General features: G+C 41.1%; 1 protein-coding gene across 4 annotated transcripts in view; it reads left to right on the top strand.

The window, feature by feature from the left end:
- LOC146009024 (solute carrier family 22 member 15-like) overlaps positions 1–23,372 on the top strand; it is a 297,660-nt gene that overhangs the window by 79,795 nt on the left and 194,493 nt on the right. For all 4 annotated transcript variants that reach the window (XM_083148995.1, XM_083148996.1, XM_083148997.1 and 1 more), the window contains exon 9: positions 13,911–14,019. In XM_083148995.1, the coding sequence (XP_083005121.1) occupies positions 13,911–14,019 (109 nt within the window). The remainder of the gene's footprint in view (positions 1–13,910; positions 14,020–23,372) is intronic.

Here is a 23,372-nt window from a genome sequence, read left to right as displayed (position 1 = left end):
GACGGCTCTCCTCCTCTGAGAGAGATGTTGTACTAGAAATATGCTGATAGGAACCTGGGTGAAACATGCATCCAGAGTTGCTGGCAGCGGATTAGACAGCATGGCCATGGACCATGTGATACAGTTTAAGATGGCGGGCCCATGATGCAGAACAGCAAGACCACTGGGCGAGGGAACAGCAGACACATTTACAAATACGTGACTACAGAATATGAATGTACTGTGGGGGACATTGGCGGCAGTTATACTGCTGGTACCTGTAGCGGGGGCCCAAACTGTTCTGTGGCACTCTATAGTTTAAGCTGTCTTCATCTATTACAAACTTTACATGATCAAAAAAAGATACTTCACAACCAGTAATTTCCCTTGCATCCCATAGAGGTGTGCAATAAAGTTACAGTATTGAAATAGACCGCATTGTATGCAGTTGAGCATCTCACTGAATTGCCCCCTAAATAATGAATAGTTTTATTTCTATTTATTGATTTATGTATTTAATGATATACAAATATCAGTGCTTAAATCAGTACTAAGCCCTATTTTCATACCTTTGAATGTTTCTACAGACGGTCATCTTTTTAAAAAGTAACCATCATATTTAACACCAAATGTTGATCAGGATAGCATAGCTTAGGCGTAAACCAAAAATTAGTGAGGTTTCTTTTCATAATTACCTGCTGTGTGCACAGCTGCACGTGCTTATAGGGCATACACATGGTTCAGTTTTGTCTAGTTTTTTATTCTATTTTGCTTATATAAGTGAAATCGAACGGAAATCAAATACATTTGATTTGATCGCGATGCATGTCCCCGCGCCATTGAAATTGACTAGAAATATAGACTTTGCAAGCAAGACTATATATAGTACAGATCCCTATTTATTTATTTACAGTTTCTTATATAGCGCAGCAGATTTTGTTGCGCTTTGCAATAGTTGACCGTGTTAAAACCAACTGGGTAACAACAGCCAGACTTGGAGGTTAGAGGGCCCTGCTGCAAGCTTACAATCTATATACTATATAGTCTAAATTGATTGTGTACACAGCTGTCACAGGTGTAGGATTGGAAGGATTTGTGTGATGCTTAGGAACTACACTCGGACTAGAAATTGCTGGGTTAAAATTACTAGGTTTAATGATGGTCTTTTTCATCAATGGAAAAAAACAGACTGATCCCAAATAACATCTTTGAGAAAAGTCAGTGGTTTAACTAAATAAGAAAGCAATACGTTCTTGCATAGGGTTTCATGAAGATGTGAAGAATTTTGTCCAGTCAGAAGATTGGAGATGACATGAGGATATTGAATCCGTTGAAGAACGGAGAAGACGTGAAGAATTGCGGGAAACTGGAAGGTACCGTGGTGGAGTCTGCCGACAGACCCTGGACAGAACGAAACCGGATGGAACGGACTGGGATAGTCAGAAGATGCTACAATGCAGTACGGTCCCTGGAACCGTGATGATGGACAGACTGAGCTGAGGGCACGCAGCGGACCACAATGAAGCCAGGAGCCTCCACAAGCAAATGGCTCAGACGACTTTCGCACTGACACTGAATCAGCTTAGGCTAGGCAGATCCCCTATATAGCTAGAGGGCGGCTGCGATTGGCCGTCAGTGCAGAAGGGCAGGAAAGCACGCCGGCTGGCCCAATAGCCCATACCTAAGATGACCTGTTCCTTACAGTGTACAGTGCGCTGGGATGTGCCCCCCCATGCAGCACCCCCCCTCCCCCGGTCTGCTCCCCTTGTGCAACCAGCAAGCTGCTGGGACCCTGCCGGACATGTGAACACCTGGTGGCGGACACGGACAGGTAAGTAGCGGCCTGCCGTGCACCAGCATGGCTGTCTGTGACAATGGTGCCGTGTGAATCGGGATCGAATAGAAAGCACATTGCATTATATGTACATCACTATAGCGTAGTCTGCCCCAAAGACGCAGTAATATGTGGACATTGCTTTATGTAGGGTTCTTTTTACTTTGGTGATGACAATGAGCAGGGAGTTTGAGATCTTTTCCCAGTTTATCGATGTGCGTTAGGTCAGGGCTGGGCTGTTCATGAATATCATTTGTAGTTGTTTAGTGATGGGGCATTGATGTCGCAAAATAGCTTTTGCTCAAAGTAATAAACATAGACATATATGACTCAGTGTTGGAGTGCAAACCAGTCCAACAGTTAAATACATCAACAGTAAGAGGTAAGTAGTTAGTGTCTAGAAATCCTAATAACAGAGGCAGGTGAATGTCCAGTATTGGTTTGCAATGAGGGAAATCTGTCTAACAAACACTAATAGTGTCCAGTAAATACTTCTTCACAGCTGCTACGCGTGCTTCAGCAACTTGACTGACAATCATTCAGCCTGCTTCAGTAGCCTTGACACATGTTGAGCTCTTCCTCAGAAGGCATTGCCTTCTGAGGAAGAGCTGAATGCTCGAAACGCGTCAAGTAGCCAAAGAAAATGTAATAACAGTAAAGCAGTATTTACTGGATGCTGTTATTGTTTGTCAAACAGATTTCCTTTATTGTAAACCAATACTGGTTACCTACTTCTGTTACAGATGTTTTTTTCTAGCTAGTGACTGCTGATTTTATTTAACTGTTGGACTAGTTTGCACTGCATGAAGTCACACTTTATGTCTGTTTAGTATTTTGTATCAGAAGTTAACTGATTTTATTTATTCCGTGTTTTTTTTATTATTAAATTTTTGCAGCATAAAAAAGACACAATTAAACATACAATACAATACATTACATGACTTATTAATAAGGATACAATTCAATGAAATAGTAGACCTGGGCGGCATTCATCCAATGTTAGCATTTCATATCACTTGCCCAGATCAACAATTCATAAAGAAAGGAAGAGAGAAAAAAAAGAAGAGAAAGACATACAAACACCATACAATACATTACAATACAATCGTCCAGTGCTGTTTACCTTTGCCCCTTATTGACTAGCTAATATTTATCACTCCCCAGTCTCCAATAACTGCAATGCAGAGGTGTCTAATAACAGTGCTTAAGATTCCTATTTCGTTTTAGTCTTCCACAGGTATTAAGATACCTGGACAATAAACCAGACATAATTACACATCACCATCATAGATCATCCGCTAACCGCCGAGTTACTGCCTTGGAGAGCATTGGATTGCACAGCTATACCTCTTTTTTAACGTGATTGCTATAAGTGTAAATATTTTATCAAAAATATAATCAATCTACAACTCTAGTGATAACGTAATTTGGCATATATATCAAAACCATGCAGGAGAAAAAAAAAATAACAATAAAGATGCAATATCTTTTCAGCAGTGTAGTGAAAAAGTGAAACATATCATATTGTGTTATTTCATTAGCCATCTATGCCATATTTTATAAAATGTCTTAATAGTGTTCCGATTATTATAAACGTGCTTCTCATGTGATACCGTGTAATCCACCAATGCCCTCCAGTTCTCAAAATATGGAGCTTCATTAGCCATCTATGCTCTGGCTATAATAACTTTGGCTAGTGCACAAGAATTCATAACAAAGACTTTATCCTCTCTGTTCATTATACCGACTGTCACGATATTCAATAGACAGCATCTAGGTGTAAGGCTGTTCCCATTTATCCCCAAATTCACCAAGGTCAATTTAATCTTTTCCCAGAATCCTTGTATAATACAACACTCCCATAACAAATGATAAAATGTGCCAGGTGCGTTATTACATTTTGGGCACCTATCCGATGTTCTCCCCCCAAATTTCACCAACTTTTCCATTGTTTGGTAGGCTCTGTGTAATATATACAGTTGAACTTGTTGCACCTTGATTGAGTTTGTACTCTGAAAAACTGACGATACTGCACTGTCCCATTCCGCACTATCTAGAGGTCCTAGGTCTATTTCCCATTTTTCCCTTACTTTTTGTAATCCATCCTCATTTTTCGCCTGGAGCAGCTGTTTGTACATTTTTGAACATTTTTTTTACCGGTGAGATCCCAATTACCGGAGGATTTATTTCATGTTTAATACATTTTTCAACTGTGATATTACTATGTTCTGTTTTATCTTTCTCCCCATATGCATGAAACACCAATTTACAGAAAAAGAGTGATACAATAGAGAAGCTATTTGTTTTGTTTTTCTATTTATTTTACAGCTGTTGCCATTGGCTATTGTACACTCTCTCTTTCTTTAGCATTTCTCCTTGGGTTCAAGGTTGCCCATGTGTATCTACTATTGTCCTACCTGGCTGCGCTTGGTTTGTGTATTCTTACATCTTTCTTTGTGTGCATTAGTATTTCATTGTACTAAATTTGCTGATTTTCATGTTTCCGGAGCCCTTCGCCCACTTCCATCCAGTATAAATAATCCTGCATTTGGCGATATAACCATTAAGAGCAGTTCTCAAACGATGGAGATCACAAGGTGCATGCAATGAGGTACCCACTAACTTCTCTGGCAACATTATTCTAAATTAGAATGGTGTGATGCAAGTTAATGGGGAACATCTACTGTAGTGAGCAAAGGCGAATGGGCAGTAAGATGCATGACAGAAAGATGGGCAATGCATAGAAAAAAAATCTAGTGTTCCCGCTAGGCTTATTTCACAGGGCGCTGCGCCCTGCCCCTTTTAAAGCCGCCGAGTTCCGCCCTGCCCGTTTCAGGCCGCCCTGCACCCTGCAGTTAATAAGGTAATAGCCGCCCTGTGCCCTGCATAGTTAATAGCCGCCGCTGACATTACTATCCCTCCCCGGCCAATCCGAGAGCGGCATCAGGCGCAGCTCCGTGTGTCCAGGCTGCCCGTACGCTCAGATGATTGCTGCCATATATAAGGCAGATGTGTAATGCTACTGTATGTGCCGCCTCCTCTCGCTCTCACGCACACACACAGGCACAGGGACGCAGCTTGTCACAGATCACCAGCTAATCCCCGCTACTATTGTAGATATGTGACTCAAGGGCAAGTTGCGCGTCCATTTCCCCGAGCCCGGGACCAGAAGCACAGCAGCCGCGGCTCACACTGTGATGAGTCACTGTACATTTGTGCGGTTTCAGCTGTGATCTGGTGGTGGCTGATGGAGGAGGTGATATACAGCCCTGTGTATAATAGCTTTCCCTGGTGATAGCCAACACCAGGCTACTCTGCAAATGGATGCAACTCCTCCAGTGTAGTGTCAGGAGGGGAGGGGGCCAGGACAATAACACCTTCTCCCCTGTGCTCTATCCCAGCTCCGCTTCACCACCACTAATACCCCTTGTCACTGCACCGTGCACCTACTGCCCTCTACACAATCGAGTCACTTATGTATTACATCACCTTGCACTTTCTATTCACTATCATCCCAAATGGGGCATATTCACGTAGATACTGACTGATCGTTCTCGTAACCTGTAAAATCAGTGGTTTTCCCTGCACATTAAAATGCAGTTTTCTTTGCAAGCCTCCAAAAAATGATGTCCCTGGTACCTGGAGCGCTGTGTACGCTGCTGAGATGGCAGAAACCCCCTAAGCCCTCAGTGTCCACCTCGTTTCTAGTCTCCGTCGACTGCTGCACTTATAGTGTATGCTGCTGAGTGTGTCAGAAACCCCCTCAGCCCTGCAGTCTCCATAGCCGCGGTGACAGTCCCCGCCTCAGCTCTGGCGCAGTGACTGAAAGCGTCTATCAATTCCAACTTCCTCCTGCATACAGACCATAGGTCTGTTCAGTGGCGGGCTGGGCAGGGGGTCATGTGCCCCCACAAAAAATGTGCTGCCTAGGGGCGGTATGACATTTAAATCCGGCCCTGTGTAACCCCTGGCAAGGAGCATGTACTTTAGCAAAGTGGCACTTACGTGGAATATGCGATAAGCATTATGGTGTGCGGTATAATATGTAATGGGCATTATGGTGTGTGGTATAGTGTGAAATGGGCATTATGGTGTGTGGTATAATGTGAATGCCAGCGTTCAGGATACTTACCTTTTTAAATAAAAATGTGCCTTCCTGACTGAAAAATGTGCCCTCACGATTGAATAAATGTGCCCTCACCGTGGTCAGCACCCTGCCCTAAAAAAATTCTAGAGTGAACCCTAAAAATGGGGATTGTGGGTCAAAAATCTGTATAATTCTCCCTCTTCGATGGAAAAAATGTTTGTGAACATGTAGATAAAGCTGTGTTTAACAGATCATCCATTTAAGTGCGCGTTGCCTTGTTTGACCTGCTAGTTACCATTTTTTTAAACAGAAAATTTGCTGGTTTTTGTTTGCTACTCCTGAGGGTGTGAAAAGGTTGGGAAAATGTCTATTGTAAGATATCTGGACTTTCTTCAGGACACCATCTCCCCATTGACTGATTAGAAATTTGGAAATTTTTAATAAATGGACTCAAATTACCCCAATAGCATCGTCTCTTACATTATGCACCCCAAATCTAATGAATTTATATCGGTCAGAAATAATTGTTTTTGATAATTTATTTACGTATTCTTTACTTTAAAATGGCCGCAAATTTTCCCATAAAGCACTTTTTGTCAAATTTTGTAATTTAACTAAATTCATGGGCTTTTGGAAGTTTGATAATTGTTGTATAGAAACCAAATCATCCATTTTACACATTTTAAAGCATCTTGTATTCTCCTATTTCCCATTAATATCCTTCTCTATGATTCTGCTGATGCAATTGTCACTTTTCTGGTGTCTAGGAAAGTCTTCCCACTTTTCACACAATTTCCCACATCTCATAGTGTAGAAAATTTGTACTTCTCCCTACAAACACATCCTGTTTTGGATTTGCCGCATATTCACAGTGTTCCGGAGGGCTGGAGCATTCGCTGCCAGCCCTCCCTGTCGCCCTATTCAGCGCAGCAGGGGCTTGCTGCCCCTGAGGGCGAATTTTAACCCCTGCAGGTGAATACCGCAGGGAGCCGGGGGGACTGCGGCAGGCAGGAAGATGGAAGTCTCCCTGCCTGCACCGGAATGTGTGTGGGGGAAGAGGGGTCCCGGGGACATGGGCAGCAGCAGCTCCCCCCCCCCCCCCGGAGAGCTGGCAGGGGATGCGGGTAGGGAGCTGCTGCCCATCTCACACTCGTGCATATGTAATGAGCTGGAGCAGTGTGAAGTGAATATATGAATATGTAATGAGCGGCTCCCGTCCCCCTGCTGGCTGTTATGTGTAAAAAATATGTAAAATTTAAAATTAAATATATATTCATGTGCAGCATGCACATGAATAAAAATAGAATGGCCCTTCACAGGAAAAAAAATTACTGATTTTTTTTTTTACACCAAATAAAAAAAAAAAAAAAAAATATGTTTTAAAAGATAACATTCCAGTTCACCTTAAAAAGATGGCGATTGCTACATGGTAAATCACAGTGAAAATCATGCTGAAAGTAACTCACCATCCTAGCATTGAATACACTCACGCCAAATCACAGTGAAAAACCCATTGGAAAACAGCAGCGAATTGCGGCGACTAACAGATGGCGAATTGGCCGTCATTCACTGTTCGCCGTCGGTGAATTTTGAGCATTGAATAGGGCAAATTACTTTTTCAGTCAAAAGATACGCCGTGGTGCATGCAGATAGACATTTGCCGAAAAAAGCGGCGAATCAGTGGCATTGAATACTGCCCATAGGGTTAAAGTTAACAACCTTTGCTCCAGAGAATTTCCTTTTTTTATTATCTGATACAGGTTGAGTATCCGGTATCCGGATATCCGTTTTCCGAATTATTCCAAAAACCGTGTTTTTCTTTTTATTTTTTTTTAGAATAGTTGAATTTTTTTTACTTTTTTTTTTACCCCCATACCCTTTTTTATACTTACCACCGCATCCACGGCAGGCCTTCAGCTTCATCTCTGGCATCTCCAGCGGTCCCAGGAGTGCATTGCGCGAGTTCCCAGTCGCACCGGTGATGTCACCGCCGCACTCCTGGGACCGCTGGAGACGCCGGAGATGAAGCTGAAGGCCTGCCATGGATGCCGGATGACTCTATGGATGCCGAGGGACCATCGGGGCACCACCAGGGGACAGGTGAGTATGTAAAAAAAAAATATATATATTCCAAAAACTGTAAAAATCCCTTATTCGGAATGCTCGTGGTCCCGAGCATTTCGGATAAGGGATACTCAACCTGTAGTAGTTTCTGCTATTATAATAAATTGATTTGCCTATTTTGTGAAAAGTGGATCAAATGGGAACCCTAAACAGAATTTGTGCAACGATGGCATAAGATGAAAATCGTGGGCGCCGTGCTAGGAAACAAGTACCAGCGCATTATATCACAGCAGGTTTCATCATTCATAGTCCTGGGAGTATCTACAGTAGTATGCTAGTCTTTTTTTAAAAATTTGATGTAACGGTGGAACAACTAACGTGGGAATACATTTGTTTCTGTTGTCGTTTCCATGCTTCTACCCTTTTACATCTTTAAACTCCTTAAACTCCTTTTCCTCCCCTCTCGCTGAAATCCTGCTCCTGTCTCTGCTTGTATAGTTTACCTGACACAGCTAATGTGGTGATTGAGATGAATGGTGGCTTTTATTAGTTGTTCTTGTGCGAGACCTTTGCAGCAATTAAATACAAGTGGTTTTGAAGCATTAGTTTGATATCCTCATGATTATTGTGCTGTTTTGGAGCATCAGACATTGACTGCATTTGATCAGATAAGACCCCTCTGAGGTATACCCGATAAAAGAGGGAGAAATCATTAAATAAGACAGGAGTCTTGTACTCCCACAAGTGTACAGAAAGCTGTATCAAAAGCAAACCATTACTCACAATGCCAAAGTTAAAAGAAGATTATTTTTTTTAACTAAAAGATCATTGAACCTGAGCTTAAGTTCTCTCCTGAATGGAAGTAGGATATATCGTTCTAGGCTGCTGTCTCCTATCTCCCTTTTTTAAGGTTTAAGAATTTTTGACTTGATATTTATGATTCCGCACATTAAGGTTTGGTCAAAAATAGCTTCAAGCTGTTTTAGAATTACATCCACATAAATAATTCCTAACCAGTATTGACTTCTTGGTTTCCAATAGTTACTGTTGCTATGGAAAAGCAAAGGAAACAACATAATATCTCAACATTAATGTGCTAACCCTAATCATTCAGTCTTCTTTTCCTGACATTTTCATATTAAGATTATTAATATAATATTTGACTTCTGTAATGCTGGACAAGTAGGAGCCCTGTATCTGTGCACTCTAGAGAAGTGAAGTTTGTAGTGAAATGTTGCACAAATCAGATTTCACAGCAATGTTAACTTCCAGCAGAACAATCTTTGACACTAGCTTGGCTGTTACACACCATATTTCTAAATTACATCACTCTAAATTTGTAGGCTATATAATTGGCATGACAATAGTCAATTGTGTTCTGTTGTATTGTTAGGGCAGTACTGGAAAAGTATAGAAGAAGAACAGGATAATTGAGCCACGGAAATTCACCTTAATTCTGTGTGCCAGAATAAATATAACTAGTACTGTACATAGGTTAATTGTTTTAGTTTCAATTTTCTTTTGCTAAGGCCCATTCACACTGGGTGACTTTGAGCTGAAAGCAGCTCCGTTTTGTCTTTTGAGCTGCCGACCAGTGTGTACGGGCCAGCGGTGAGCGTTGATGCATTATGTATTACCAGCAGATGAGAGAAGGGATGGACAGCTTTCCATAGCATCCTGATATGGAAAGCCGTCCTTCCCCGTGAAAATTGCTAAAACAGACGAAAATAGTTCAGTGTGTATGCACTGAGTGGTTTTCAGCCCAGCAGTTTTCCCCATCATCAGTCTGCATACACGCAGGGTAGAAACACCCACTGTGTATGCACCTTTACTGTTTAGTGAGTGAATTTTTTTTCTGATGCAGAAGTAATATTCAAATCATTGTTCTTTTATGTTCTCCTGCGTTATGAATGAAATACAGATGTGTCTCCTATTTCACTATCCTTTTGGCACAATATAATTACATCGTGTTGAGTGATGTGTTCAAAAGATGAAAAACATCCTATTTTAAGGTTTCAGAAGCTAGCAGTAAAAGGGTTCTGTGTATTGTGCAACATAATGAATAATAATGATTACCTAAATCAAAATCATTGCTAATACGTATGTATCAAAGAACGTACCAATCTCATGGAACAGATGGTTCCTTGTCGGAATTTAAGGACATTTAAGAGGGCACACGTGTACTGCACTTCTAAATCATGTTGAAACACATCTGCTTTACAGCAGTATGAATTCCTGATGTCCTTTACCAAGGATTTACTTTGAAGGTGTGCAGACTTTTACAGTGACCCTTTCTGGCAATTCCTCATGGCTTTAACGTACTTGTTTGTATCAAAAACTACTTCTTTCTATAAATGAAACAATTGTAGGTACTTGTGGATTATCACGGCTCCCACGATGGCCATCGTATGCGAAAAAAATCGCATTGCATGCGATCGCATACGATTTTTCACTGAAAAGCATCCAAATGCATTGGAATTAGTATGAAACATGTTCAATGGCCCCCAAATGGCATTTTTGAGGCTGTACCACCCCCACTATCAACGCGCACCCGAAGTATGGTGAGCGCAGCGAGCCCGCGAGGGGCAGCGGTACGCGTCGTACGACCTTTTCATACCCCCACTATCCACGTCGGTGTGGAGTTGAAAATAGACAGTGTGGCGAGCGCAGCGAGCCACCGATCCCGAAGCGTGGCGAGCGCAGCGGATACCCTCACGGGCTTCACAGGTGACGCGGACACCTGTGAAGCCCGTGAGGGGACACGTATACCTGTGAAGGTATCCGCTGCGCTCGCCACGCTTCGGGCTCGGTGGCTCGCTGCGCTCGCCACACTTTCTATTCTCAACTCCACGCCGACGTGGATAGTGGGGGTATGAAAAGGTCGTAGGACGCGTACCACCGCCCCTGGAGGGCTCGCTGCAAACACCCTGTTTTTTAAAGGAATACTCCATAGATATATAGAAGCCCAATTCCAGCAACCATCACTCCAGTGTTCTAATGGTACATTGTGTTTGCTAATCCTGTTAGAAGACTAATGGATGATTAGAAAACCATTGAAACCCTTGTGCAATTTTTTCAGCACAGCTGAAAATGGGTTTGCACGTTAGACAAGCTAAAAACTGGCATTCCATTAAGCTAGTGTCTGGAGTAGGACAATTGTGGGTTTGGCTTCACTCTCAAAATGCCCAGAAAGAAACAGTCTATTCTTGTTTTTCAAAATGAATGCTATTCCATGTGAGAAATTGCTAATAAACGGAACATTTCCTACAACGTTGTGTACTACTCCCTTCAGAGAACAGCACAAACAGGCTCTAACCAGTATAAAGAGTATAAAGAGAAGTGGGAGGCCCCAGTGCACAACTGAACAAGAAGACAAGTATATAGTCTATAGTTTGAGAAATAGATGCCTCACAGGTCCTCAGCTGGCAGCTTCATTAAATGGTACACACAAAACACCATAGTCAATGTCTACAGTGAAGCGGCAACTCAGGGATGCTTGCCTTCTAGGCAGATTGACAAAGAATAATCCATATCAAAGCTTAATATGGGCAAAAGAACACAGACATTGGACAGAGGAAGAATGGAAAAAAAGTGTTATGGACAGACAAATCTAAGTTTGAGGTGTTTGGATTACACAGAAGAACATTTGTGAGACGCATAACAAGTGAAATGATGTGAGAGGAGTGCCTGATGCCATTTCTCAAGCATGGTGGAGGTAATGTGATGGTTCGTTGCTGGTAAAGTGGGATATGTATACAAGGTAAAATGGATTTTGTATAAGGAAGGATATCACTCCATTTGGCAAAGCCGTGCCATACCCAGTGGACAGCGCTTGATTGTAGCAATTTTATACTCCAACAGGACAATGAGCCAAAGGGGGTGATTATGGCTAATGTGCAAAATAAAACTCATTCTTTAATAGATATAGGGGGCAGGGTGTTGTGTGTTCAAACTGAAATCTAAATTGCAGTCTAAGAATAAAGCATTCAGTATTTACTTTGCACAGAAAAAAAATAACTCAACAAAATAACTCTCTGCAAATGATACAACCGCCCTACCTGGTTTTGTCCATTTAAAAAAGGAGTTTTCTTTTGCAAACCAACCAGAATCACCCACTAAGTACACCTCCAAATTATGCAAGAAATATTTATGGAAGAAACAGGCAGCTGGTATTCTATCTGTAATGGAGTGGCCAACACAGTCACCGGATCTCAACCCCATCGAGATGTTGTGGGAGCACATTGACCATACAGTACGCAAGAAGTGCACATCAAGCCAATCCAACTTGTGGGAGCTGCTTCAGGTAGAGTGGGTGACATTTCTTCAGATTCCTTCCACAAATTAACAGCTATAATGTCAAAGGTCTGCAATGCTGTAATTGCTGCAAAAGGAGCATTCTTAGACGAAAGGAAAGTATAAAGGACAAAATTATTATTTCAAATAAAAGTCATTATTTCTAACATTGCCAATGTCTTGACTATACTGTATGTTCTATTTATTGTGCAACTCATTTGTCTGGATGACCCCAAACTTTTGAAATGTAGTGTAGATATAATATATTGTGATCTACTGTTATTAAATAGACAGTGAGAAGGTCCACCGGGTCAAAAGGTCAACAGGTAAAAAAATACAGTACAAAAGGTTGACATGGTCATAAGATCAATATAGAAATGGGCACCAAAAAATGTTGACACGTTTGTTTTATTTGGTGTAATTTCCATCACCTGTTACCCCCACTTAGTGGTAACATAGACCTTTGCAGGCTTTCTTCACTTGCCACATTTTATTCAAGGTGCCTTGTTGTGCACTTGGCACAGGTTACTACTCCCAATTGTAGTACATGTAAATGGTAAACTAATCAAAGAAATGGGAAAAACACATAAAAGTGTGTATGTCGACCATTTCCAAGTTGACCTTTTGACCTGTGGACCTTTTTTCTTTTGACCTTGGTGATCATATGTTGTTGACCTATTTACTGTGTATATAGACCGTGTATAAATAATCCCAAACACAAAAAAAAGAGTTTGAGTGACCTGCTCCATGCAATGGTTAAACGTTATCTGCGACTTTATACTAATTCCTGTACAACAAAGTAACTAATCCTAAATACCTAGTACACTATATTCAAACTGAAGGCCCATACATACTGGGCAATTTTGATGTGAAAGTTCACTTTTACTGTTTCAGCTCCAAAGCCGCCCAGTATCTATGGCCCGGCGGTGATCGCTGATGTGAGCTCCTGCATTATTGCCGGATGCCGTCTTTCATCTGCTGGTATTACCAGCAGGTGAGCTATGGGGTGGACAGCGTTATATATCATTCTGCTATGGAAAGCAACCAACCCCATGGAAATCGTTTGAACGGCCAAAACTCCCTCAGTGTGTATGCATTGAGTGACTTTTCCCATCATTGCTGGGTAAAAACGTGCAGTGTGTATGGTGCAAACTTTAGTAACTAAAGTTTTTTCTGAATGACCGTTTTCTAGCATTTTGAAGCAAATGATCAACTGTCATTTGCTCCCATAAATTACCAGATTTTTAGGTGTATGGTCAGGTTAACATGCAAAGTGGAGGAACAAATGCACAGCATGGGAATCCGGCATGGCGTATTGTGACATATGGCACATATAAGATAGATGTATGAGGACACATCTGTACTTTAAAATATCTTAATTGTTCATTCTGACACAGGCACATACAGAAACAAGCAATATCAAGTACAATTTAAAAATCAAGTTATTCTCCATTGTAATCCCTTTGCCTTTTTTTTATAGTTTAAGAAGTATTGAACAAAGCGATTAATTACACGATTATAAAGGCACATTTAATTTATTTCTCATTGAATACAATAGCAATCATTTCATGAACTTCTCATCAGGCCATACTCTGTTAGAACCACTGATACAGTAATTCTAAATGCTTTTCATTTATTTCTTCCTTTCTTCAGGTTTTTACCTTAATCCAGCAGTCCTTGCCTTACTTGGAAAATTGTCTGTCAGCGCTGCCTTTAATGTTGTTTACATCTACACTTCGGAACTTTATCCTACGGTAGTAAGGTAACTCTCTTATTTCTTATCCAATCATTTACATATAATAATGATAGTTGTTGGCATCAGGGCCATAGGCAAACACAGGGGGGTCCAGTTGCCCAGAAACTCCCCTCTCCTCTTGCCAAGTGGCTCATGTTATGAGTTAGTATAACCTATAACAATAACCTATAATACCATTACTAGAGCTGCCGCCACATGTTGCTGTTTAAGGAATAGAGCAGAGCTACTGCCCATGTCCAGTTGTCCAAATGTAGAGGTTCTTCTACCAAGTTTACTGTGTGGGTGGATCTGAGTCCTCATTGCACTGGAGCCTTTCCATAAGTTGGGAGAATGTGAGCTTAGTAAAGGCAGTGCTGGTTCTATTATGTTTGTGTATTTATTTATTATGGTATGTTTATCCTTTTCCTGACCACTTATTTCAATTATTAAACGATTGGTACAGTTTATACTATAGATTATCTATAGTGATTGATATTAATACTATATTCCATACAGTACAGATGGAGCCCCTTTCATTCAGCTCCAGCGCTCGCCAGAATGTCCCCGCTGGCTGAGAGGTACTCTATCTGACTGGGACGCATAAGCGTCTCAGTCATTCGGCAGCGGGAATCGGAAACCCTACCTGTCTCCGCTTCAGGAAGGTGGGCACAGTTAGGGGGGGGGGAGGCGACGGGGAGTGCGAGTGTCTCCCCTACTGTGGCAGATGACGGAGGCTGGCGATTCAACCGCCAGCCCCAGCCTGAATGAGCCGGGCTCCATCTGTATCCAGTGTATAATAAGCCAATGATTATATTATGGCCAGTGTACTGGTTTCTTTTTCCGCTCTCCCAGACTCCCATGCCTGCTCCAATATTCTGCAGAGTGGGAGGCTGTGAGCTGCATTTGGAAACCCTGCTCTAGAAGTCCTGCATTTGCTACTGAAGGTCAGATTTCCAAAGGAGAGGATGGAGCTACAACTCTAGGGGTCACCTGAAATAGGCCCATCAGATCATATTTCTAGTGTTCACTCATAATGATGTATGTTTTCTATGTTTGTTTTTAGGGAGGCAATGGGAATGACAGTGTTGGAAAGTGTACACAATGACTTGGCTCTGGCCACACCCACATAACACTGGTTATAGCTCCTCCCATTCTCAGTATAGGCTCTATAACATTTCCAGCACAAGGCCCATGTGGTCGTGGTTGATACAGTATTTAAGATGTCCACGGTTTGTTACTACAGGTTGAGTATCCCGTATCCAAAATGCTCGGGACCAGGAGAATTTTGGATAACGGATTATTCCGTATTTCGGAATATTTTAATATTTCAATGATGTATTTTGAAGTATCTTGCATTTATGCTGTATAAACACATAATATACACACAAATATATTTTATTACCACATAAAATACACACAAATATATTTTAATTGTTCAAAAAACAAGGTTTCAAAACGTGAAACAAAATGTGTGTACTATCTCAGTACTGATTTTGAATGCCAAGCAATCATTGTCTTGCACATATATAGTGCCAGTTACATATCATGTCCCCAGTGATGCTGTTACAAATTTCCCCAGTGAGTTTTTAGCAAAAAAAAAAATTTTGTACACTTTCTGGAATGTCCGTATTTCGGAATAATTCCGATAACGGATATTCGGATACGGGATACTCGACCTGTATTCACTCCCAAATTATTGCAGATTTACCCCTTAAGTGGTTTGCCCGGAAATTTTCTGGGCTCAGTTGCGCTGCCGCAAGGGGCTGTCCTGGAAAATTTCCCGGTATACCTCCAATATGAAGGTGTGCGCCAGTGGTGTCTGCAGCTGTGCACCACTGGCGCATCACCTCTCTGGGCACACCCCCCCCATGGTGGTAGCTCCTCCCTCCCCTCCTGTCGCTCCCCCTCGCCCCTCCGCTCCGGCAATCAGATGCCGAAGCTCCCCTGCCTCCATTAGTTGCAGTGAGTATGCGGCATGCTCAGGGATGTTCGGCGCGTTTTGGGGGGTCTCGGGAGTGCTCGAGAGTACGGGCGCCCAAGTCATTCCAAGCCGCCCCGAACATCCCCAAACCTGCCACCTCACTGTCTGCTGTGAATGACGGCTGGGGCAGCAGCAAGGGTAGCTCCTGCGGAGTGGAGATGAGAGGAGGGGGGGGGGGGGTTTGCTCTTACGTTCTGTGGTGGGTTTCGTTTTGCTGGGGCAGGACAAACCTGCCTTGGTAGGTTTGTCCTGCAACAGCAAAATTCACCACTGAAGGGGTTACATTTGTTTTCCTACCAAGCCATATAGATGTTTTGCTATTCAAAGTGACATAAAATAATATCTGCATTGTCCACAGTTCTCCTATACAGCAAGCCACCACATGGGACGCTTCTCCTAAGCATCGTACAGTTTTGATTGTTTTAAAATATTGAATCCATGACAACCAGTATCCATCATATATTCTCCGAGTGCAGTGTACCATAGTCAGCAGCACATTGCAATGTTGCCGCTGGTATTTCAATTGAAGTTCATTGAATCAATCCAATTACTAAAAGTAAAGCTAAGAGGATTAAATCTGAAAATATTTTCAAGTACTGGAAGTTTGAATATATAATTTGTTTGGTTTGTTTCAAGTTGAAAATATGCAGACCAGACAGATTGCAAGAGACAGTACAACTCCTGCGCATTTTAGATTAGGGCATAGTTTATGGTGGGAAGAAATCATTGGACAGTTACCAAGACTGGTCTTGTCTGTATAAATGTACGCAATGTACTTTGCTTTTTCCAAATGCCAAGATTTGTGCAGAGGGCAAAGGGTTTGGAGTATAGTCCAGGTTAACAAATAATAAATCAAAGCATCTGCAGTATGAGTCCGGGGCAAGAAGTAATAATTTCTGCTTTTTTTTTGAATACAGGTTGAGTATCCCGTATCCAAAATGCTCGGGACCAGGAGAATTTTGGATAACGGATTATTCCGGAATATTTTAATATTTCAATTATGTATTTTGAAGTATCTTGCATGTATGCTGTATAAACACATAAAATACACACAAATATATTTTATTACCACATAAAATACACGCAAATATATTTTATTTGTTCAAAAAACAAGGTTTCAAAACATGAAACAAAATTTGTGTACTATCTCAGATATTGAATTTGAATGCCAAGCAATCATTTTCTTGCACATATATAGTGGCATTTACATATCATGTCACCAGTAGTGCTGTTACAAATGTCCCCAGTGAGTTTTTAGCAAAAAAAAAAAAAAATTTTCACTTTCTGGAATGTATGGTTTTCGGAATAATTCGGATAACGGATACTCGGATACGGGATACTCAACCTGTACATAAAAGTTTCCTGAGTGCTTCTCCCTCTTCTATTCCCATTATTATTTATACTTGGTTTAGTACAATGTGATCTTAGCCAGTAAAGATTTTAACGCAAGTTTATCTAATGCTGTGTAAACACGCTGTGATTTGAACTATCGATTTTGACTTATGGCCTGATTCTGGTTCACTCACAAAAGCAAATCCTCTCTCTAATGCAGGGATGGGGAGCCTTCGGCCCTTCAGCTGTTGTTGAACTACACATCCCAGCATGCCCTGCAACAGATTTAGCATGACCAAATAGCAAAACTGTAGCAAGGCATGCTGGGATGTGTAGTTCAACAACAGCTGGAGGGCCGAAGGTTCCCTATTCCTGCTCTAGAGGACAAAAACATGTACACTGCAAGGGGGCGGCAGCTGTAACGTGCAGAGAGAGTTAGATTTGGTTGGGGTTTTACTTTAAACTAATATCTATATTGCAGTGTTAAAATAAAGCAGCCAGTATTTACCCTGCACATAAACAAAATAATTCACCCAAATGTAACTCTCTCTGCACATGTTACATCTGCCCCACCTACAGTGCACATGGTTTTGTCCATTAGAGAGAGAATTTGCTTTTGTGGGTGAACCAGAATCATGCCTTTAGTTCTAATCACACCATGCTACACAGCACCCGATACCGATTTGATCCATATGCGTGGCCCTTCTGCATAGGAATCAAATGTACAAATCGTGCACCGCAGTCTATTTCTACTATCTCAGAACGAGGGCCTGCTGCTCAATGCAGCATGGCTCCGGCTCCTCTCCCTGGCGCCGTCCATCCCTCCATGCCAGCATTTTCCGTGTGTACACACCATTACTGGCTACTTTTAATCTCTCCTTCGTTCTAACAATCCTGTAAATGATTTCTTTTCTGCTTGTGTCTTCTATTCTTTTTTTCGCTGTTAAACAGCCATCAAGTTAATTCCTGACTCATTCTTCACTGGCATAAAAAGCATGTTGTAAGAGTAAATAAATAATGAAGTAAAGTATCTTTGATGTGCAGCACCATTATATACGTAATAGCGCTTTGGGTACAGACCGCGTGCCAGTTGTCTGCTCTTTGGCTATTGCGTAAATTGTTATTGACTTGAATCACAATTAACATTAGAATGTAAGTTATCTGCCGCAGAAACTCGGAGCAAACTCACTAGAGAAGAGTCAGCAACTTTAAAATTCATTGCTCCAACAACATGCTACTTAGTGAAAGCCCTTATGTCTTCTTAATTTATGTTGGAGCAATTAGGAAGTCGTATAAATGTTAATTTGAAACCATATTTCTCTTAATCAGGCATTCTACTCAGGCCGTCTTGTATCATAGATATTTTCACGTAGACTAATCATTCTTTAGTGTTTGGATATTCCGTTATGAGGGGTTGAACAAGTTGTTCAATGGCAGTGAATAGGAGTGATCTGCAGACCTGATTACATCCGCCATGACCTTTATTGCTCTCATATTTTAATTGCCAATTAATTTTCTGGAGTAAAAAGTGAAATAAGAGTAAGGCAAACTCCGATTAGTTTAAATATGTGCAAATCTACAGATGCGTCCTCCTTCAGCCTAAATGACTTTGATAGAACAGCGTGGTTACAAAAGAAATAGAATCAAATAAAAAGCTGTATAGTCATGGTTAGTACAATTTCCCGCTGACTGTTGGAGAAGGCCTTAAGGTGCAGGAGTAATCGATTACCACTTTTCCTATGGCCAAATTGACAGAAATGTCCCTTTAATACTTTTTAGCATTATTATAGGTCTCCTTTCAGGGGGATTTCATGTTGGAATATTGGAGGATTCTAACTGTCCTAAATGTAACCAAACGTCAGTAGATTTCTTCCACTGTCTCTGGTCTTGCCCTCAGGAGAGTGTGGAGATTTACTAGGGATCAGCTAACTAACTATGTACGACATTTTGGGTTTGTTACCCTCAGAACTCAGAGTCCCCAGAGTTACTCACATTACTTCTAGCAGTTCATCAGTTGCCTGCAGATGTTTTTTTGCAATGACGGATACACAATACCTCCCCACCTTAACTCCTTCCCTGGTACTCCCGAAAACTTTCCAAGCTGTGCTCCAGTGCGCAGACTGACAAACCCAGAACATTCTCAGGAGTGCCGCTGCCTGTGCTCCCTCTTGCCGGGCAGCGTTGCTGAGCTGAGCGCTGACATCAGATGTATTGAACCTTTATTTACAGTTTTGTCACTTGGTGAAGCATCAATAAAATAAATTGTTAAATAAAAAAGGCAGTGTAGCTATTGTGGGGCGAGGTCTTGGCTATGGATGGTATGACCAGGCCCTGGTAATGGAGGCGTGTCCTAATGGTAGGGGGTGTGGCCATGCCTCCTTCCTAAGAAATATAATTAAAAATAGTATTCATGGTGTTGCACACTTTATGTGGTTCTTAATGTATGTGGGACTGCAAGCATTGTTCTGTATATCATCCAGTATCAGCTCATATCATTATAATTATTTATACAGAGCCAACAATTTATACAGAACTGTATAGATAATATTTTCACTATTTATATCAATCCCTGCACCATTAAAGTTTACAGACTAAATCCCCTAGCAAAAAGAAATACAAAGATAAATAAAGATGTGTCCTTATGCATATAGCCTCAATACGCCATGCACAGTCAGGTGCATGGTAGTAGTGAACTTGTAGTTCTCGGGCAGCTCTACGAACGCTGGGCATATTTTTGATGAAAATGTATCTTATTCGCATTGCTTTGTGAATAGGACACACAAGCCACTTCTGCTGGTTGAAATATATGCTGCATGTCTATATTCTGTGACTGTTACTTTATTTGCATACAAAATACATCTGAATGACAGATTCAGCTGTTTTCCAGCATTTTGTTGGGTGGGGGGGGGGGGGGGGGGTCTTTTGGTTCTTATAAAGGTGCATTTGGCTGTTACAATGACAGGTGTGGAATTAGAATGGTTCCAAGGCAATGTTCTGTCCACATCAAAAAAGGCCACTAGTCCGTTGAAATCCCAAAATGGTGAAGACAAATTGACATGGCTGAAGGAATACACCCTTTGTAATATTCACGGTGAGGGATCCCCTTTGTATAATGCCCTTATGTGTCTGTAGATCTTTTAAGACATATCAAATATCTAATTTCCTCTCACATAGAGATCATTCTTTCAAACTTCCATCCTATACATTTGGTGCTTAGTAATATCTGAGGACTACATTATAAACAAGAAAAGGTAAGTATAATGTAGGTTTTTGTTATTTTTTTTTTGCATTACTATATTTTCAGTGCACCTACATTATACGTACCTTTTCTCGTTTATAATATGTGTCTATAATTGAGTAGTAGGTAGCACCTCCACTAACAAATAGCGGGACACTATACCCTGAAAACACTTGTAGACTGTTAAATAAACTTGAAAGCTTGGGATTGGATTCTAAGATAGTTGAATGGATAAGAGCGTGGTTGCAGGACAGAAAACAGAGAGTTGTAATAAACGGAGTACAGTCAAAGGAGGGAAAGGTTACAAGTGGAGTACCCCAGGGATCTGTACTTGGACCGGTGCTTTTTAATATCTTTATTGGTGATATTGCAAATGGAATTGAGGGTAAAATGTGCCTTTTTGCAGATGACACAAAGGTATGCAACAGGGTAGACACGCCAGGAGGGGTAAAACAAATGATTGAGGATCTAGGTAGATTAGAGAAATGGTCAAGAGAATGGCAACTACAGTTTAATGCCAATAAATGCAAAATCATGCACTTGGGTCTCAGAAATCCAAAGACTCAATATAGTATAAATGGCACTATAATAGAAACTACTGAGGAAGAGAGGGATCTAGGTGTCACTATTTCAGGGGACTTAAAAGCAGGTAGGCAATGTAACAAAGCAATGAAGAAGGCAAGTCAGATGCTTGGTTGCATAGGGAGAGGTATCAGCAGTAGAAAGAAGTAATAATGCCACTGTATAGGTCATTGGTACGACCTCACCTAGAGTATTGTGTTCAGTTCTGGAGGCCATATCTCCAGAAGGAAATAAATACATTGTACAAAGAAGAGCAACTAAAATGATGCATGGCCTACATCACAAAACGTACCAGGAAAGACTAAAATATCTTAATATGTTTACTTTAGAGCAGAGAAGGGAAAGGGGGGACATGATAGAAACTTTCAAATATATCAAGGGTTTTAACAAGGTACAGGTGGGAGACATTCTTCACATGAAGAGGAGCAACAGAACACAAGGACATGCACTGAAACTAGAGGGAGGAAGATTCAGGGGAAATGTGAGGAAGAATTACTTCACAGAACGAGTAGTGGATAAGTGGAATAGCCTCCCATCAGAGGTGGTAGAGGCAAATACAGTAGTACAATTTAAACATGCTTGGGATAAGCATATTGATATCCTTACAAAAAAATAAGGATCAAATATGGTTTGAGGTAACATGTTTAAAAAAAGGGGGCAGACTAGATGGGCCAAGTGGTTCTTATCTCACATCAAATTCTATGTTTCTATGAGATAAGAGAGTCTTGTCAGTAACATTAAATTAGAAGACTGGTGTAGGAATCATTTTTGTTTGTCAATATCTGAGGTCTATAGTTAAAAGAAGTCAGGAACTTACATCTTGTGTTGCATTAGCTACCTTACCAGCAGTTGTCATGTGTTCCACTGCATCAACGTCCCAGAAGCTGTAATGATTTCCAAATCATAGTTGAATATTGAACAATGTTAATGTTCTTATTTTAAAGTGGCTCACCATTGAATCTGTTACTAGCGCTAGGAATGTTGAGCCTGACTAGATGTTGGACCTTAAAGGGTAAACTGTCTGAGATTTACTTGTATCTCCAAAATAGGCAGCTATTGAGCACCATTGTTCTAGTAGCTGCATTAGATGTTTAATGTATTCCAATATCATCATCAAACTGATATCTTTCTAGCAGTCAATGGTGCAATCCTTCCAGCTGTTCAATGTTGCTTTCAGCTCAGTATCATACTTTAGCCTTGCTATGCCCACTTGCATAACATCTGCTAAGCCTTCTGGAAGTTTTCACCTCAGATTCTGCTTCCAGTAACAACACTCACCACCCTCATTCATTCATAGTTGTTTCAGGGTCTCCAATATTCCCCACATCCTCATTTGTTGCCCCTGACAGTACTTGCATTAGATTTCCATAACTTCTAGAATAAGGTATACATTTTCCCCCATTTCTCACTCTTCTCTTCCAATGATATTAAAGTGTGTTCATTGCTCATCTCTTTCCATGTAGAAGAGATCTGCAAGATTCATCTTGTGGAGGTCTCTATCATCCATTGTGTACGGTATAACCACTGTGGTCTTAATCAGATACTATGGCATGCTACAGGAACACTAGTGCCAACACCTTCATTAATTAAATATTTGACATTGTCTTTTCTTCTTTCTATAACAGTTTTTGAATCAGGGATTATGAGCGTATTTTTATGGCACCCCTGAGCCAAAGTTTCCTATTGAGAAATAAATATATTAAGTAAATTGTGTTTATATGTCATCCTTCGGTTGAGTTATGTGGTGGCGGACAGGTTTGCGATTCCCTTTGTCACATATTATGTGATTGGTAGCTGCCAGCACTAATTTTGCCTGCTGCATTGACCATAAATAATTTGATTTGGTCCTTTGCCCACCAATCCACCAACATGAGCATGTGGCACCCAGTTATGGAAATACTGTTCTAAAACTCTGCTTGAACTAGCCTCCTTTATTATTTAAACTACAGTACTTGTAAGATTAAGGTGACATTGGATACAAGGAAAACTACTAAAAATGTAGATACTGTATCCCATTCATGGAATTTCGATTATCTTGCTTTGCAAAAGGATTTTTTTCCCCCATTTGGCTGGGAACACTCTAACTGCGTTCTAGCTATGCCTGTGACTACAAACTTAGGAACTTTCTAGAGAATCCATGGGCACTTGCGGAAACAAGATGACTGGCAGGACTAAAGATGGTTCTGCGCTGCACAGCTATGCAGTCAGAATGTCTCCAGTCAACATTTACAATATTGACAGTTGAAG

Source organism: Crinia signifera, chromosome 6 (genome assembly GCF_055691185.1).
Source record: "Crinia signifera chromosome 6, ASM5569118v1, whole genome shotgun sequence".
NCBI lineage: Eukaryota > Metazoa > Chordata > Amphibia > Anura > Myobatrachidae > Crinia > Crinia signifera.
This window is presented reverse-complemented; position numbering and strand designations above follow the sequence as displayed.